This window comes from Pleurodeles waltl, chromosome 6 (assembly GCF_031143425.1).
Source record: "Pleurodeles waltl isolate 20211129_DDA chromosome 6, aPleWal1.hap1.20221129, whole genome shotgun sequence".
Classification (NCBI taxonomy): domain Eukaryota; kingdom Metazoa; phylum Chordata; class Amphibia; order Caudata; family Salamandridae; genus Pleurodeles; species Pleurodeles waltl.
In genome coordinates this window covers 73,395,187-73,413,339 of record NC_090445.1, presented here as the reverse complement: position 1 = coordinate 73,413,339, position 18,153 = coordinate 73,395,187, and the positions used below count along the sequence as shown (strand labels likewise).

Here is an 18,153-nt window from a genome sequence, read left to right as displayed (position 1 = left end):
TAATATTTAGTAAGTGGACTTCTATTTGATGGATGTGTTTATACTAAAAATCTGGTATGTATACTAACAATAGAAAAATACATTACAAATTATTTTTCAATGGATTTTGAATGTGGTTAAGGGTTGTCTTTTGGGCATATGATGGGGTTAAGTAAGGGTATGGTTAATGGTGGGGGTAAGATTTAAGAGGGGATAAGGGTTAGCGTGCGGGATAGGACTCGATTATGTTTATGAATTTGTTAGATATTGGATCTAAGTAAGGGATGGTGAATGTTTGGACTATGGGCTGGGTGACTGGAGGGCAGCAAGGGTGATTGACATGCACAGTGAAGTAGAATTCAAACATTTTTATTTAAGGTATACCTTTTTGGAATTTTAAAGTGTGAATATGAATCGAACTTTCTGTATTTAATGTTTGTTTTTGAAATATTTACTGACTGTTTTCTAATTGTGTTTTTCTTTTAGCATGGAGATGGTCTCGCAGCTTTGCAAGTAACAGTTTGTCCTTCTTTTTTTGTTCTTCACTTCTTTATTCTTGCACATTCTGTTTCTCATATTGTGATAGTGTACATTTAGCAACTTTGTTTATCACTTCAGAGGGTCTCTGCTGTGAGATGAAACAGATAGGCTTTTTCTGCCTTGCTCTGATGTTATTCATGTATTGGCAATAGAGGGTGTTTGCTTTGGGAGAGAATGAATATGGCTGAAGTGTCTATATTTGTAAACACCTGTCATAATTCTAGCACCAAAACCTAGACATGCACAAATGTCAGTGCTATAATCTCAACATGCAATAATCCCCTGATAGAGAAAGTTGTTTTATACACACGGTCCTTCTTTCCACAGGACCTTCATGATTTGACTAGGCATTTCGATTTCGGTCCCTTCTGCAGTTCCTAAAATGGCTTAGGGGCCCCTTTAGGTATGTTGGATGCTGTAGTAATCTCCACATGCCAGTGAGTTTTATCTTTATTATTCCGCATTCATACCAGCTAGACTGCAGCCTCCAATCTCCAACTGACAGTTCCCAGAACATTCCCCATTCACACATTTTACTCTTAACATTCCTGTGAACAAGAACATTCCTACATATCTTCCCATCATACAGATTTTTACAATTCCAATCAAACATTTTTTCCTTCAAAAATAGTATATTACTCTTTATTTTAAAGACATTTCATAAATATTTATGCATTTTTCAGTAAATTGTAGTTTACTTATTACACATCTGGTCTATTTATTGTACTTAAATTCCCAAAACTCCATTCCTTTCCAGCATCCAAAACAACAAGATTTGTTTTCACTCAGAGCACCTTCCGAGGTTGAGACTATCTGCTCTAACCTTTTCTCACAAATCCTCTCTTCTTGTCACCACCCAATCAATCTCTTGAAAGCAAAACCGTCTGTCTCACACCTTTCCTGCTATTATAAACTTGTTCACTTGCTCTTTCAATTTAACTCACTCTCTTCCTAATAGCTTCCCAGTCCACCCATACTTGTTTCTTATTCTGTAACTACATGGGGGATTCTTTGGTGGCAGGTCCTCTACCCTTGAGAGCAATAAAAGGTACCACTCCTGTTATAGAATGTGGTGTGATTCTATATAACCGCAAATCATTTTATTCAGTTATTCCTTCCATATTAAGCAATTTGCTATTGAAAGTTGTCTTCCATTATTATTCGATTCACTCTTTCATTCAAACCATTAGCTTGTGGTCTGAATAATGCCCATCTGTTTCAGAAAATGTTTAACACTTTAGAAATTCCTGCCTACCTGAGCACCTTTTCTATAAACTTTGTAATACACTCAGGGGGTCATAAGGAGTATGGCGGTCACTAGACCGACAGACTCCCGAATGGCGGTCGGACCGCTGCCAATGCTGATTACAATCCCCTGGGCATTACGACTCCCTTCTCCCCCGGCGGTTTCATGCTGGCACCACTGCCATGAAAATGCTGCCATAGAATGGGTGCAGGGGACCCCAGGCAGCACCCTTGCAGACAGTGAACATTGTCAGGGTGCTGGGGCACCCTGCAGGCTACAACATTGCCGCTAGCTCAATTACGAGTTAGAGACAATGCTGTATCCTGTTTCCCGCTAGTGGGGAACTCTTATTAACTCTGGCGGGGAGGTCGCCATCAGTTGTTACTTCAGTCTTGCTATTGATATTAAAATGACCCAGCGAAGGTGATTTTATAATGGATTGTATGATATCGCAGAATGCTTTCTCACATTCCTTTTCACAATCAAATACATTTTTGTTCTTCAATAAAACTTGCATAGGTTCTACTTTTTCTGTAAAATTATATATAAACTTAGCACAATATTCCACCAGTCTAAGAAAAGATTTCAGTTGTTCTTTGTTCTAGGGTCGGGCGCATCAGCTACAGCTTTTTGGATTTATGCCTGATACTGTAGTTTCATGCCCAAATAATCTACTTCCTCTTTTCTTAGCTGACACTCCTCCTTCTTTATAGCTAGGACATGTTTTTCAGTCCTTGATAAGACTTTCATTAACACCTTATCATGCCCCTTTTCAGATTCCCCAATTACCAAGATATCGTCTTGAAAACATAAAAGCTTATTCATACCATTAAAGATGTTCTGTATCATTCTTTGAAAAATAGCCGATGTAGGTGCCAAGCGAAAAGGCATCCTCTGATAATAAATTCACCCAAAGTTGTAATAAATGAAGTTAAAGGGGTTGAATCTTCATGTCAGTTTACCTGGTGGTACACCGCTGTGTGAAGCACATTGAACATCTTTCCTTCATGCATAATATGTCAGAAATGTTTGTAATGGCTGCCTACCTACCCATATAGTTTTGTTCAATTCCCTCAAATCAATACATAGGTGCATTTTTCCACCATCATTAGGAGCCACCACCACCACTGGAGATAGCCAATCAAAGGATTCTATAATTCCCCTTGCCAGTAACTTATCCAATTCTTTCTGCAATTTATCTCTCATCAAATGAGGCACAGGTCTCAATTTATGGTACATCTTTTTCTTTCAAGATTATCTTATGGGTGAAACCCTTCAATAGTCCAGGTTTCTCAGAAAAAAAAGGAAATCTTTGTATAATATCCTCACTCTTATTTTCCCTTCCATGTTTTCCCTTGCCCTGTCCATGTATTGTTTCTGTTATCATGACAGGTTCACTAGCATTGGGATCTAACATAACGTTTAGGTCTCTCTGATGGCACCACCTCTTCATTCTGCGCCTCACCCTTCATGCTACACACTTTAGCTAGATAGCCTCTCTTGCCACAGTACCTACATATGAAATTTCTTGCCTGACATATTGTACTTGAACTAATGTGTCCTGGGTTACCACACCTATAACAAATGATGCTTCTTTGTTCATTTCTAGGACTTTCACTTGATATAATTTTGGCTGTCTACTGTTTCTCGCATACATCTTAGTTTGATTTACTTTTTCAAGTTCTTTCACTTCTCCTACACCTTCCTCCTTGACAGTTTTATCTTTCTCATTGCTAGAATCCATTTATTTTAACCACAAAGCAGTGTCTTCCATGCTTCTTGCAATTTGAATAGTTTATTCTAATTTACCATCATTAGCTAATAACTTCTCTTTGACTCACTTATTACTCGCACAGCATATTTGGTCACAAATTAAACTACCAGCTAAATCTTGAAACTGACATGTAAGGGCCAATCCTCTTAACGCAGACACATAGGACAAAATATCTTTATCTACTCCTTCAACATGAGACAAAACTTGTGTCTTTCAAAAGAGTGCTCACCTTAGGTATGAAGCGCTTATCAAGAATTGACAGCGGCATGTCAAAAACATTTGCAACTTGACCCGCTCCAACACCTAGTGATACTTTTTGGAAGATCATCGTACACCCTTCTTCTTTCTGCTCCCAAATGATGTAACAGAATAGCCTGTTTCTTACAGGTTCATATTTATCACCACCAATTGCCAACATATAAGTGGAAAACATATGTTTCCATCTTTTCCATGGAATCAGTGGTTCACCTCGTATTGGCAAAAAGGTTGGTGGCACCATCATACTTTGCTCAGCCATCCTGAAAATAATACACTGTAACAGGTGTCTCCAACCAGTCAATCACGAGCTACCAGTTGCTCCCAGTTACCCTAACAGTAGCTCGCCTTAAGTTAATTCTTAAATAAGCAAAACACAGGGTCATTTTTTCTTTTAGAGGTAAGGGAAAGGCTGTGATTACATTATTATCATCAGGCTGCAGATAGCAGAGCCTGATAATGAGCAGTGCTCAGTCAGATTTATGGGCCAGGCTGGGGCACAGAGGTGAAGTGCTGAAATATTGAACTTTTAAATAAAAGTCTTTTTCAACTTAATTTTGGAGTTTGAGAACAAAATGATGTTTCTGAATGCTTGACAATAGGAAAAAATGTAATTGTGAAGTTACCTTAACGATTAACTCTTCATTTTACTTTTCTGTCATTTTAAATTATAACATTTACAAGCATCAAGCTTTTTGCTCCCAGTGGTCAGTAGACACTGTGCCATATTTATAACTGAAAAATAGTCATTTTTTTAAATAGGAGAAATTTAAAATAAAGAATGCGTTTTCTACAAACCATTAAGGCCCTCATAATGACTTTAACCGTTTTCTTACAAGACCATCAAAGCCACGGCGCAGAGAAGACCGCCAGTTCTGGTGGTCTTTCACCCACCATACTGCTGGATTCTTGCCACATTTTGGGCGAAACTCCAGCAGTAGTCATCCTGGTGGGCGCAGGCGCATGGGCAGTTCCACCACAGGCCCACCCGCCGGGAGGACTCCGTCTGCTGTATTATGAGCAGTAATACGGCGTGGCGTGTCCTGATGGCGGGGCGCCACCGGTGGTGGAAGCACCCATTCCCTGCCAGACGACCTCCTCCCCAGACCAGGTAAGTCGATCGTCCGACAGGGAAGGGGGTGGGAGGGTGGGTTGTGTTGTGTGTGCATGGGTGTTGTCTGCATGTGTGCATGTATGTGTATATACATGGTTGAATGCGTGTATGAATGTAGAAGTGAGTGCTTGTATGAATGTAGAAGTGAGTGCTTGTATGAATGTAAGTGTGTATGAGTGTGTGTGGTTGAATGCAAGTATGAGTGTTGTCATGAATGTGTGTATGAGTGTTGCAGTGAATGCATGTATGAATTTGTGTGAGTGAATGTGTGCATGTAAGTATTGGTGAATGAGTGTATGCGGGGTGCGTGTGGGTGTGCATTTATGCTGGGGTGGGGGCGCTGTACATGGAGGGGGGCACTGTACCTGAAGGGGGGGAGAGGGGCTTTGTACCTGAGAGGGGTGGGGGGTTCTGGTATGGAGGGGTTGGGGGAGGGTATTGTGCTTGATTAGAGGGGGGAGAGTCATCTGCCGGTGACAGTGAAGAAATTCCCTGTCACCAGTAGCCTTTCCGCTAGGGTTTTCGTGGCGGTGTTACCGCCGCAAAACCCTGGTGGAAAGCCGGATCATAATACCACCGGCGTTCTTCTGTGGACTGCTAGGTCGGAGATGCTCATCTCCGGCCCAGCGGGTCCAACCGCCCTGGTGGTATGAGTGGGGGTGTGGCGGGTTGGCAGAGGTCAACCCGCCACACTCATAATGTGGCGGTCTTCACCGCCAGCCTGTTGGCAGTGACACCACCACCTTTACCCTGGCATTCAAAAGACTGCCCGGGTCATAATAAGGGCCTAAGTCTTAATGTCTTTCTCCAATTTTGATTAAGCCTATTACGTCTCAATGTTTTATGAAGCATATTTCGTCACTTAAAATTCCTCCCATTTAAACAAATGCATTTTTCTGTTATATATATGGAACCATGTCTATAGGCTTCTGGGAGCAAGATGCCTGGTGTTTGCAAATGTGACACTAGGAAGTGGAAGAAAATTTAAGGGCAAGATGTACAAAGCCCTTTTGCATTTCTTAACGATCCGAATCATCATTTTGGGCCGTCAAGAAATGCAAAACGCCATTTCTGATGTACAAAGGCCTTTATGTAATCGTAAATTGTGATTTCTACCATGTAGAAAATGCAATTTGTGATCCCCAGAATAGGAAATCGCAAATAGGGATTACCTATTTGCGATTCCTATTCTGATGTACAAAGCATTTCCTAAATGTGATTTGGGCATTTAGGAAATACAGTTACCATTGACTTGCTTTTTTTAAATTGCAATAGAGCACACACATGCCGCTTGGGCATATGTGTGATCTACATGTGCACCACTATTTTTGACCATTGACATTCTTGGTTTTGCATTTCCCAAATAGTGATTTCCTCTTAGGAAATCACTATTTGGAAAATGCAAAACTGGCCCATTGACACCAATGCAATAAGGATATTTGAGATTTCCTAATAGCAATTCCCACTTTGTAGGAATCGCTGTTAGGAAATCAGTGCCTCTGTGCATAGCATTTTGCATTTCCTAAATAGAGATTTTTTTAAAGTCACTATATAGGAAATGCAAAATTGCCTTTTAGTACATCTGGCCCTAAATGATGTGTTTTATGGAACTCATGTAAACAAAGTTAACTCTTCAGTTTAATTTTCTCAACATAATGTCGTATTTATAAGTGAAAACAACTGTTGTTATTTTAAGTGGGACAGATTTACAGTACAGAAAGTTGCTTCATATTTTGAATATTTTTGCATGTCATTTTTATGTGCTTTAACTATCTCCCATTTAAAAGAATGGTTGTATGTTTGCGTTATACATGTAACTGTGCCACAAGTACATACGGCACAGTCTCTCATTCCCCTGTACACATATTTCACTTTCATACACATACATGTTCATACATCTTCAAGGGCCATGCTCTCGCTGACATACATGGTAGCCCTGTCATAGTGCCCCTAGTCAAAGTATTTTGCTCAAACCATAGTATCTAGCTCTATAGACATTAAGCTGAAAGGCAATTAAGCTGGATGTGGTAACAATACACAAGTTGCTTACCCTTCAGTAGCTCACAATGTTCACAGTATTCACAAGAAGGACCCCCACAGCCGGAGAGCCCTGCTGCCAGCACCTCAAAGATTAAAAATAAAATGATAATAAAATAAATTTATTATAATTTTTATTTTTCCCTTTCCCAAGCCTGAGCTGTGCTTGGGGGCGAGGCCACTGCTGCTGACTGGTAGCAGGAGAGTGGTGCTCACTCCTCAGGTTTAGAGTACTCATGTCATTTTGGCCGACTGTCTTGTGACGGCCAGCCTCACATAGGAACTTTAAACCACTCCACCAAGCTGTCTTAGACAGCTGAGTGGAGAGCAGATACAGGTCCCCAGCCAGGGGGCGTTGAGTCAGCCAGCTCCAGCCAACCCTGGCGCTGTTCTCATTATGCTTAACATTATCAGCAGCATGAGAGCAGAGTCTGGAATGGTGTGGAGAATTCAGTTGCTGCAGCCAGCGTGCCAAAGGATTCAAGCATGAGGACTGGAGGAGGTGAGCCAACTGAGTATGTAAGTGAATTTTCTCTCACCTTTTCTTTCTCATGTCACCTTTCACTGTTTTTCCCTGTATGTTTCTGTCAATCCAAGTACCCCAGTATGGATACCCAAATTCAAGTCTAGGGGCCCCCAGGATGTACTTAATCACACAATAATCTTAAAACTAATAAAGGCATTACCTGGCATAGATCATGTGGTATATGAAGACATCCTGGCTATAAAGTTTCTTCCAGCAAGAGGGAGACAGCTTTAGGATCCCGCCCTTCTCACGTTTGTGGCTTCAGATCTTCCTGCAGAGGTCCTAGAACGGGATAAGCTTCTGAAGGCCTAAAGCATAGAGGTAACAACCTATCAAGGAGACAGATACTCTTACCTGCTATTAGAGGAGCATGGTCCTGGGAAGAAGACCGACTTGCCCAGGTCTGTACCAAGAGGGGAAAACGGGAGACACAGTTCTGGGGGCAGCCCCACGTGACAATCCAAATTGTGAGAGAAGAGGAGCGCCGGAAAATCATACCAAAGTACAACCCTCAGAACACCTGGAGCTGGCTGCCCATAGCGGTATCACAGGCAAAACCCCAGAAAAATATAATAGCTCTGCAGTTGACCGACACTGTCTGGGGGGTGGAGGGAGGGGTTTGAACATTTGCTCTTGAAATATAGGGGGCTTACAGGCAAAAAATGAAGACCCTGTTGTCACCCAGTTTTTAGGAGCATTTATTATAGTAATAATTCAAGAGACCTTGGCTCAAGCAAGTATTCCTCATATTGGGTATGAAGAATTTAACAAGCCGGCAGAGAAAAGCTGCCTCTTCTACAGGGAAAAAGGTGGCCTAGCAATATACATCAATACCAACCTGTCTGTCAAGATCTCAGAACTCCATATGGATGACCTGTGCCTCCTGCTGTGCGCATGGATGGCTGGGCAAAGAATATACACAAACCCATTCATGCTTATACATCAATCCAAATGGACAGAAGCCAGCAGATATCCCCCAAGCATGGACAAGGGTGAAACAGTCCTGAACCTCGATTATACGTTGGTAAACTTACCACTATTTAAGTAAGTAAGTTACTTTGGAGTGTTCCACCGTCAGGAGAGTGACCACCACGACCCACAGACAATCATGGTCCAGATAATTGTGCACAAACAAGAAGCCGTAGCAGCTGTCCAGGGATAGATTGGCACTGAAAACTTGAAGCGCCCGAAGTGGAGCACATGTACAGTCAAGGCTCAAGCAGAGGAGGCAGTGGCGAGTCTGGAGTGCATGGCAACAGAAAGCGCAAACCTGGCATCATTATGGGAAGTTTTTGTAAAGGAATTAACAAATCAATATACTGCCAAGGGAGTGAACATGGGGAACTTGTCTTGGGCGCCATAACTGTGTGCCTGGGAAAATCCACCATGGGTAGGCTGCTTAGGCAACTACGTAAATCCCCAAAGGATGAAAAGCTATTAAAAAGTCTTTGTGAGGAGAGGAAACTGTTCAAAAGGGAGATATGATCCTACAAAAAACTAAACAGGAAACATTGTGGGCCAAATTGGTATATGCTTCCAACTCAGCAGACTCAAAACGTTTTTGGAGAGACATCTAGTTACATTAAAAAAGGTCCTCGAGCGGCCCATAACGCAAATATAAGCAAAAATGTCTAGGTCGGTCATCTGAAATCTCATTTCAAGGAAAGCTCCCTGAATGAAAATGTGCCAGATTAATGGAAGAGGGGCACCTGGACTACAGAGGTGCTCCCTCCTTAGCATTCACTCCTACAGAAATAATTAAGGTAATTGAAAAATCACAAACCGACTGTTACCTCAGGCACCAGTGGGCTACCACAAGCACTGCTTAAATATTCAACTTCGAAATGGGCAACCTCCTCACAGCAGTGTTTGATCATATCCTCGTAACAGGGGTGTTAGAAATGGGGTTTCTGGTTGGCAAGGGTATGCACCTCAGCCAGGCAGAACTTACCCACTCTAGTCAGGGCAAGGGAGTTACACGTCCAAGATAACCCCTGCTCACCCCCTTGGTAGCTTGGCACGAGCAGTCAGGCTTAACCCGGAGGCAATGTGTAAAGCATTTGCACAACACACACAACACATGTGACGCAATATCCCCACCACAAAGGAAACACAACACCAGATTATATGAAAATATACTGTATTGTACACAACGTAATTATTAGACCCACATCACATAACAGTACTATCCTGCTACCTTAGCAGTTGTCAGAATGTTACACATTAGTTACTCTGCAAACCAGCAGTAGTCACACATAACAGACAGGTTACTCAGTATTCTGCAACATAAGCAGTAGTCAGGAAACACGTTGTAAAGAAATGGCTCCCTGTTGCAGTTACCCCCCACTTTTTGCCTGATACTGATGCTGACTTGACTGAGAAGTGTGCTGGGACCCTGCTAACCAGGCCCCAGCACCAGTGTTCTTTCACCTAAAATGTACCATTGTCTCCACAATTGGCACAACCCTGGCACCCAGGTAAGTCCCTTGTAACTGGTACCCCTGGTACCAAGGGGCCTGATGCCAGGGAAGGTCTCTAAGGGCTTCAGCATGTCTTATGCCACCCTAGGGACCCCTCACTCAGCACAGACACACTGCTTGCCAGCTTGTGTGTGCTGGTGGGGAGAAAATGACTAAGTCGACATGGCACTCCCCTCAGGGTGCCATGCCAACCTCCCACTGCCTGTGGCATAGGTAAGTCACCCCTCTAGTAGGCCTTACAGCCCTAAGGCAGGGTGCACTATACCACAGGTGAGGGCATATGTGCATGAGCACTATGCCCCTACAGTGTCTAAGCAAAACCTTAGACATTGTAAGTGCAGGGTAGCCATAAGAGTATATGGGCTGGGAGTCTGTCAAAAACGAACTCCACAGCTCCATAATGGCTACACTGAATACTGGGAAGTTTAGTATCAAACTTCTCAGAATAATAAACCCACACTGATGCCAGTGTTGGATTTATTAAAAAATGCACACAGAGGGCATCTTAGAGATACCCCCTGTATTTTACCCAATTGTTCAGTGCAGGACTGACTGGTCTCTGCCAGCCTGCCACTGAGAGACGAGTTTCTGACCCCATGTGGTGAGGCCCTTTGTGCTCTCTGGGGACAGAAACAAAAGCCTGCTCTGGGTGGAGGTGCTTCACACCTCCCCCCTGCAGGAACTGTAACACCTAGCAGTGAGCCTCAAAGGCTCAAGCTTCGTGTTACAATGCCCCAGGGCACTCCAGCTAGTGGAGATGCCCGCCCCCTGGACCCAGCCCCCACTTTTGGCGGCAAGTCCAGGAGAGATAATGAGAAAAACAAGGAGGAGTCACTGGCCAGTCAGGACAGCCCCTAAGGTGTCCTGAGCTGAGGTGACTCTGACTTTTAGAAATCCTCCATCTTGCAGATGGAGGATTCCCCCAATAGGATTAGGGATGTGACCCCCTCCCCTTGGGAGGAGGCACAAAGAGGGTGTACTCACCCTCAGGGCTAGTAGCCATTGGCTACTAACCCCCAGACCTAAACACGCCCTTAAATTTAGTATTTAAGGGCTTCCCTGAACCTAAAGATTTAGATTCCTGCAACAACAAGAAGAAGGACTGCCTAGCTGAAAACCCCTGCAGAGGAAGACCAGAAGACAACAACTGCCTTGGCTCCAGAAACTCACCGGCCTGTCTCCTGCCTTCCAAAGAACTCTGCTCCAGCGACGCCTTCCAAAGGGACCAGCGACCTCTGAATCCTCTGAGGACTGCCCTGCATCGACGACGACAAGAAACTCCCGAGGACAGCGGACCTGCTCCAAAAAGACTGCAACTTTATCCAAAGGAGCAGCTTTAAAGAACCCTGCAATCTCCCCGCAAGAAGCGTGAGACTTGCAACACTGCACCCGGCGACCCCGACTCGGCTGGTGGAGAACCAACACCTCAGGGAGGACCCCCGGACTACTCTACGACTGTGAGTACCAAAACCTGTCCCCCCTGAGCCCCCACAGCGCCGCCTGCAGAGGGAATCCCGAGGCTTCCCCTGACCGCGACTCTCTGAAACCTAAGTCCCGACGCCTGGAAAAGACCCTGCACCCGCAGCCCCCAGGACCTGAAGGACCGGACTTTCACTGCAGAAGTGACCCCCAGGAGTTCCTCTCCCTTGCCCAAGTGGAGGTTTCCCCGAGGAAGCCCCCCCTTGCCTGCCTGCAGCGCTAAAGAGATCCCTTGATCTCTCATTGACTTCCATTGCGAACCCGACGCTTGTTCTAACACTGCACCCGGCCGCCCCCGCGCCGCTGAGGGTGAAATTTCTGTTTGGGCTTGTGTCCCCCCCGGTGCCCTACAAAACCCCCCTGGTCTGCCCTCCGAAGACGCGGGTACTTACCTGCTGGCAGACTGGAACCGGGGCACCCCCTTCTCTCCATTGAAGCCTATGCGTTTTGGGCACCACTTTGAACTCTGCACCTGACCGGCCCTGAGCTGCTGGTGTGGTAACTTTGGGGTTGCTCTGAACCCCCAACGGTGGGCTACCTTGGACCAAGAACTGAACCCTGTAAGTGTCTTACTTACCTGGTAAAACTAACAAAAACTTACCTCCCCCAGGAACTGTGAAAATTGCACTGTGTCCACTTTTGAAATAGCTATTTGTGAATAACTTGAAAAGTATACATGCAATTGAAATGATTCAAAGTTCCTAATGTACTTACCTGCAATACCTTTCAAACAAGATATTACATGTTAAATTTGAACCTGTGGTTCTTAAAATAAACTAAGAAAAGATATTTTTCTATAACAAAACCTATTGGCTGGATTTGTCTCTGAGTGTGTGTACCTCATTTATTGTCTATGTGTATGTACAACAAATGCTTAACACTACTCCTTGGATAAGCCTACTGCTCGACCACACTACCACAAAATAGAGCATTAGTATTATCTCTTTTTACCACTATTTTACCTCTAAGGGGAACCCTTGGACTCTGTGCATGCTATTCCTTACTTTGAAATAGCACATACAGAGGCAACTTCCTACACACGTTATCACATTAGAACACTTATCATAAAACGCCCATAGTAGGAACATTAGAAAATCTATGGCAAGTTAAGGAAACATATTAGCAAGTCATACCCATAAAAGGAACATGTGCACATATATGTAAAAGCATCATAGAACAGGTAGGCCATATATCATAATTAGCAAAGTCTGTAGAAAGAACTTCAATTATCGTTATATTGGTCCCTTTAAAAAGTACCTGTCTTGATGAGGAGGCACTTCCAGTGCCTAAAACAACCAATGGGGCCCCGGCGCTCCTCTGCGCAAAAACAGGGGCCTCCCTGAACATGGTAGACCGAGAGGGGCGGCACGCACCCTCTCTGAATTCCTGACGGGCCCCTTCTGGGACCGGTGATCACTGGGGACCCCCAGGCCTCCACTGGCCCTCTCCAGGGGGGGCCCAAGTCAGGGAAATCCTGTGGGTAAGGAGGGGGGCGCCACGCACCCCCTCCAATCTGCGAACGGGCCCCTCTGGGGGCCCTCAAACTCCTGGGGTCTCCCGGGGCCTCCGTCGGACCTTTCAGAAGGGGAGACCCCTTTACCGCAAGGCTGGCCCTCGCAGGGGCCCTGAGGGATCTGGGGGTGCAGCGAGCCTCCGATGAGGCTACTGCCCGTTCCCCAGGCAACCAAAGCCTTCTGAGGCTTCTTCTAGGCGAGGGAGAGGCGTCCTCCTCTCCCCTCGCCCCTCCAACGGCGACCAAAGCCTTCCGAGGCTTCTTAGGCGAGGGAGAGGCGTCCTCCTCTCCTCTCGCCTCTCCGATGGTTCTCTGGCCCAAGGCAGGGCCTTCCGGTGCCCCGGGAGCGCTCCTCGGAGCGATCCCTACCACGGGGGCACCGCTAGGAGCAGGCCTGCTCCTGATTCTTTGGATGTTTCTTTTCTCGTGCCCCAGGGCCACTGAGCTGAGTGCGGTCCTCGCGCTCCGAGGCCATTAAACAACCCGGCTGCTGCGGTGATCCGGGGGATCCCAGTAAAGCGCTTTTCACAGCGCTAGGAAAATTCTGCAGCCTGGGATGCGGCGGTGATCCGGGGGTTCCCAATCAAGCGCTTTTCACAGCGCTAGGAAAATTCTGCAGCCTGGGCTGCGGCGGTGATTCTCCCTTAGCGATTAGGAGAGCGCCTCCTGGACCAAGTTTGTAGAGATCGTTTACAGGGGTCAGGGGCCACAGCACCCTTACCCTGGGAACAAATAAGCAAGGAAAAGGTACAGGGCTGGTGGGCCCAGCTACAGGCCAGCACAAGGGGTGCAGATGGTGGCAGTTCCTCTTAGTGACCAGGCAGGTCACAGGTCAGCACAGCAGCAGCAGTCCAAGGCGGTTTCCTGGTGAGTCCATTCATCAGCGTTCTGTGTCCAGTTTCAAGTTCCAAAAATGTTCAAATTGTGGGGAAAATTCCCCTGTACTTATAGTCCGTTTTTACAGTGTTTTACAATGATAGGGAGAGGAGGTTCCAGCCAGTTACAACTGGTTCTGGGAGTGCCCCCTCTCTCCTTTCAGCACAGGCTCCAAACATCAGTGGGGGTTTAACAACCCATATTGTGTGAGGCCAGGGCACAGCCTTTACAAATGTAGGTGTGCCCCACCTCTCCCTTCTCTCAGTCCAGGAAGACTATTCAGTATGCAGATGCACCTCGGTGACACCTCCACCCTCCCTGTGTACAGGCTGTCTGAAAAGTATGCACAAAGCCCCAACTGTCACTCTACCCAGACGTGGATTGGAGTGAAGATGCAAAACACCAGAGTCATAAGCACAGATAAATGCGCACTTTCTAGAAGTGGCATTTCTGTGATAGTAATAAAAAATACACCCACACCAGTAAGCAGCATTTATTATCACCATCACAACCATACTAAACACGCCTACGCTACCCCTCATAAATCAGACAATACCCCTTACACATAAGGCAGGGCATTTCTAATGCAATCCTATGAGAAGGCAGCACTCACAGTAGTGAGACACCAGTTAGGCTGTTTGTCACTACCAGGACAGGCCATGCAATATGGCACATGTCCTGCCTTTCTACATACATGGCACCCTGCCCATAGGGCTAGCTAGGGTGTACCTTAGGGGTGACTTACATGTAGTAAAAGGGGAGTTCTGGGCCTGGCAAGTAAGTTTAGATGCCAGGTCCCTGTGGCAGAAAACTGCGCACACAGGCCCTGCGCTAGCAGGCCTGAGACAGGTTTGAAAGTCTACTTCAGTGGGTGGCGCAATCAGTGCTGCAGGCCCACTAGTAGTATTTATTTTACAGGCCCTGGGTATAAAGATACCACTGTACAAGGGACTTACAGGTAAATTAAATATGCCAATTAGTTATAAGCCAATCATACCAACTTTAGATGGGAGAGCACCTGCACTTTAGCACTGGTCAGCAGTGATAAAGTGCTCAGAGTCCTAGAGCCAACAGCGAGAGGTCAGAAAAACCAGGAGGAAGGAGGCAAAAAGACTAGGGATGACCATGCGTATGGCCAAAAGTCCAACACAACCCCCTACCAGCCAAAAGCCAGGGGAGAACAATCAATACCTTGATGTACTTCCCTGATTGGGGCGATAGAACAAGGACCCAGACCCACAACAGCAGAGGCATGTCCCAGTTCTACGCCTTCCTGACTCCACTTGGATCTCTCTGTCAATGCTTCCCAGGCAGCCTAGACCAACCCACGGGGGTTCTCTAGCTGCCAATGGCCAGAACCAGGCCCCAGGCCATCTAGGGGCCTCTGGTCTCTGAAACCATAACGAGTGGGGGGCGGTGGCCCCAGGTGCAAAGCAACCTGTCTCCACTCCACTTCCAATCAGTTCAGGGGCTCTACCCTGCCACTGATCCACCAACCTAGGGTCCGCACCGATAGATTCTCCAGGGGCTAGAGGCGAGCCTCTCCTCCCTCTACCCATCCGTCTAGGATCCCGCCCTCCTCTCCTAGGAGGGGTATCACCAGAATCCACACTTGCCAGGGTGCTGGGTACAGCAGCCCTGCACAACTTTCTCGCCAGCCCAGGATCACTACCTGGCGACTGACCACCCAACCTAGGGACGACACCCTTGGGTTGCACCGGGGTCCGGGGCGGGCTTCCCCCTCCCTGAACCCCACTTCCAGAGTCCTGCGTCTCCCCACCTCGGGAGAAGCCACCAGAAGTTTCACACTGGGGTGAGCACACTAACCGCCCCCCCAACCAGATCAGAGTTTACCTCCTGAACCTGTCTATCTAGTCCAGGGACGACACCCTTAGACTGGACCATTGTCCAGCAAACCAGGACTTCCTTGGGAGCACACCTACCCCCTACCAGATCAGAGCTTATCCCCTGAATCTGGCAATCCAACCCAGAGTCACTACCCTGCGGTTGAACCACTGCCTGGCGCACCAGGACTTCCTTGGGAGCACACCTACTCCCCATCAGGTCAGAGTTTACCCCCTGAACCTGATTATCCAACCCAGAATCAACACCCTGCAGTTGAATCATTGCCTGGCGCACCAGGACTTCCTGGGGGGCACACCTACCCCCCACCAGGGAAACACCTTCCCCAAGGGCCACACAAGAGTCTGGCTGGCGCAGGTCTCCTGACCTCTGCCCATCTGACAGAGTCTGGATTCCCCCAGCCCAGAAATGGTCTCACCAAGGTCCTTCCTGGGGGGCTCTGCTCTCAGAGCTGACCCCTGACCCTCCAGGTTCTCCACTGGGGCCCTCAGCCCCCTCTTAACCCTATGCCTGGATTTCCGCCTCCTGCGCTGTAGAGCGAGACTACCAGACACCAGGACCGGCGGAACGCTATCACCAGCCACCCGCCTAAGTCCTAATGACAAAATGTGATCCTTCTGAACAGCTGGGCCTACGGCACAGGCTAGGCTCACCTCCTGGCGTTCACTCATGGAACCTTCCAGGACCTGGGACGGGATCTCGGGCACCTTGGGCCTCAGCCCAGCCCCATTCTCTCTCCTCTGAGATGGGACATGGGGTCCCTCACCCACCCCAGTCCACTGGGACCTACCTGGGACACTCCATTCCTTTCCCACCCCACCTGGTTGGGAAACACCTAGACCACTCTCATTAGGAACACCCCCTAATGCCACACCAGACCCTCTGGTACGCAACCAGAAGTCAGCCTCCTTTTCGAGCTCCCTGGGGTCAGAGAGCTCACACACTGACAAGTGTTGGCGTAACTCTGAAAAACAACAACGAAAATGGTGCTCTCTGACAATCAGATTAAACAGCCCTTCAAAATTGTTTACTGTGCTACCCTTCACCCATCCATCTAGTGCAATGCAGCAATCCTCCACAAACTCCTCCCAAGACTGGTGGGACAGTTTCTTATAACCCCTAAATTACCACCCCTAAACCTTTTTCTGTATTCCTCAGGGGAAACATCATACTTCACAATCAGTGCATTCTTCACAGCGGAGTACCCCTCCCTGTCACTCTCTTCTAGAGTCAGTAGGGCATCCCTCCCCTCCAGGAATAAAACTCCCTAGGCCAGTTCCCCAATCCTTCTCAGGGATCCTGCGCTCTACCAGAGCCCTCTCATATTCCTTTAACCACTGACGTATGTCACCCCCCTCTTGGAAGCTAGGTACCAGATCTATGGGTATGTGAGGAACATCTTTGCTACAGCACTGTACATTGCTGCCACCACTGGACTCCTCCTGCAGCGCTGGTGAGTCCAGAACCTTCAGACTGCGCTCTAGAGCGAGTCTTTCTCTGGCAAAGGCCCTCTCTGCCTCTGCCATTCTCTCCTGTACTAAGGCCTTCTCTGCCTCAGCCCTTCTCTCCTCAACAGCTAGGCGTGCTAACTGCAACTTCAGGTCCCTCTCTTCCCGCCTATCTCTTAGCTTACAAGGCGTCAAGGAATGAGAGGTAGCCCTGCTTCTTACACTGGACCCATCAAGGGACTCCCTATCACTGGGGCCTTCCCTGTCAACTGGCGTCCCCACCCGGTCATTCTCACCCTCCTGATCAGTCTCTCTACCACTCTCTAGGGATGAGGTCTGGGAGCCCTCCCATTGGGAACCCTCGCTACACTCAGGATCCTCTGGTTACCCCTAAGCACACTCCCTCCCTGGGTATATGTCACAAACCTTTCAAAGAAATTCAGAGATCTCCTGAGGACCCCTTCTACAGGCAGCCCTCTCTGTCTACAGAACCCCTCTAATTCCTCCTGCGTGTAAAACGGCAGGTCCTCTAAATCAAAGGTAAGCCCCATCTTGAAAAGGTACAAATAACTCAAATGTGACAACCACAATACCCAAGCGTGAGAACTGAAAACAGGAAAAATGACCAAAGAGAGAAAGTTAAGAGAAGCCAAACATGTGATGTTCTAAACGCAATCCTTGTAGTGAAATAATGAGTCACAATGGTATTGTGCAAGCGCAAGTCCTATCCTCACCGCTGACTTCCAGTGTTAGAAATGGGGTTTCTGGTTGGCTAGGGTATGCACCTCAGCCAGGCAGAACTTACCCACTCTAGTCAGGGCAAAGGAGTTACACGTCCAAGATAACCCCTGCTCACCCCCTTGGTAGCTTGGCACGAGCAGTCAGGCTTAACCCGGAGGCAATGTGTAAAGCATTTGCACAACACACACAACACATGTGACACAATATCCCCACCACAAAGGAAACACAACACCAGATTATATGAAAATATACTGTATTGTACACAAAGTAATTATTAGACCC

General features: G+C 47.0%; 1 protein-coding gene across 1 annotated transcript in view; it reads left to right on the top strand.

Annotated features, from left to right (window-relative positions):
• LOC138299219 (E3 ubiquitin-protein ligase TRIM39-like) overlaps positions 1 to 18,153 on the top strand; it is a 216,941-nt gene that overhangs the window by 82,084 nt on the left and 116,704 nt on the right. Inside the window, exon 6 of the mRNA XM_069237345.1 lies at positions 466 to 492. Coding sequence (XP_069093446.1) covers positions 466 to 492 — 27 coding nt within the window. The remainder of the gene's footprint in view (positions 1 to 465; positions 493 to 18,153) is intronic.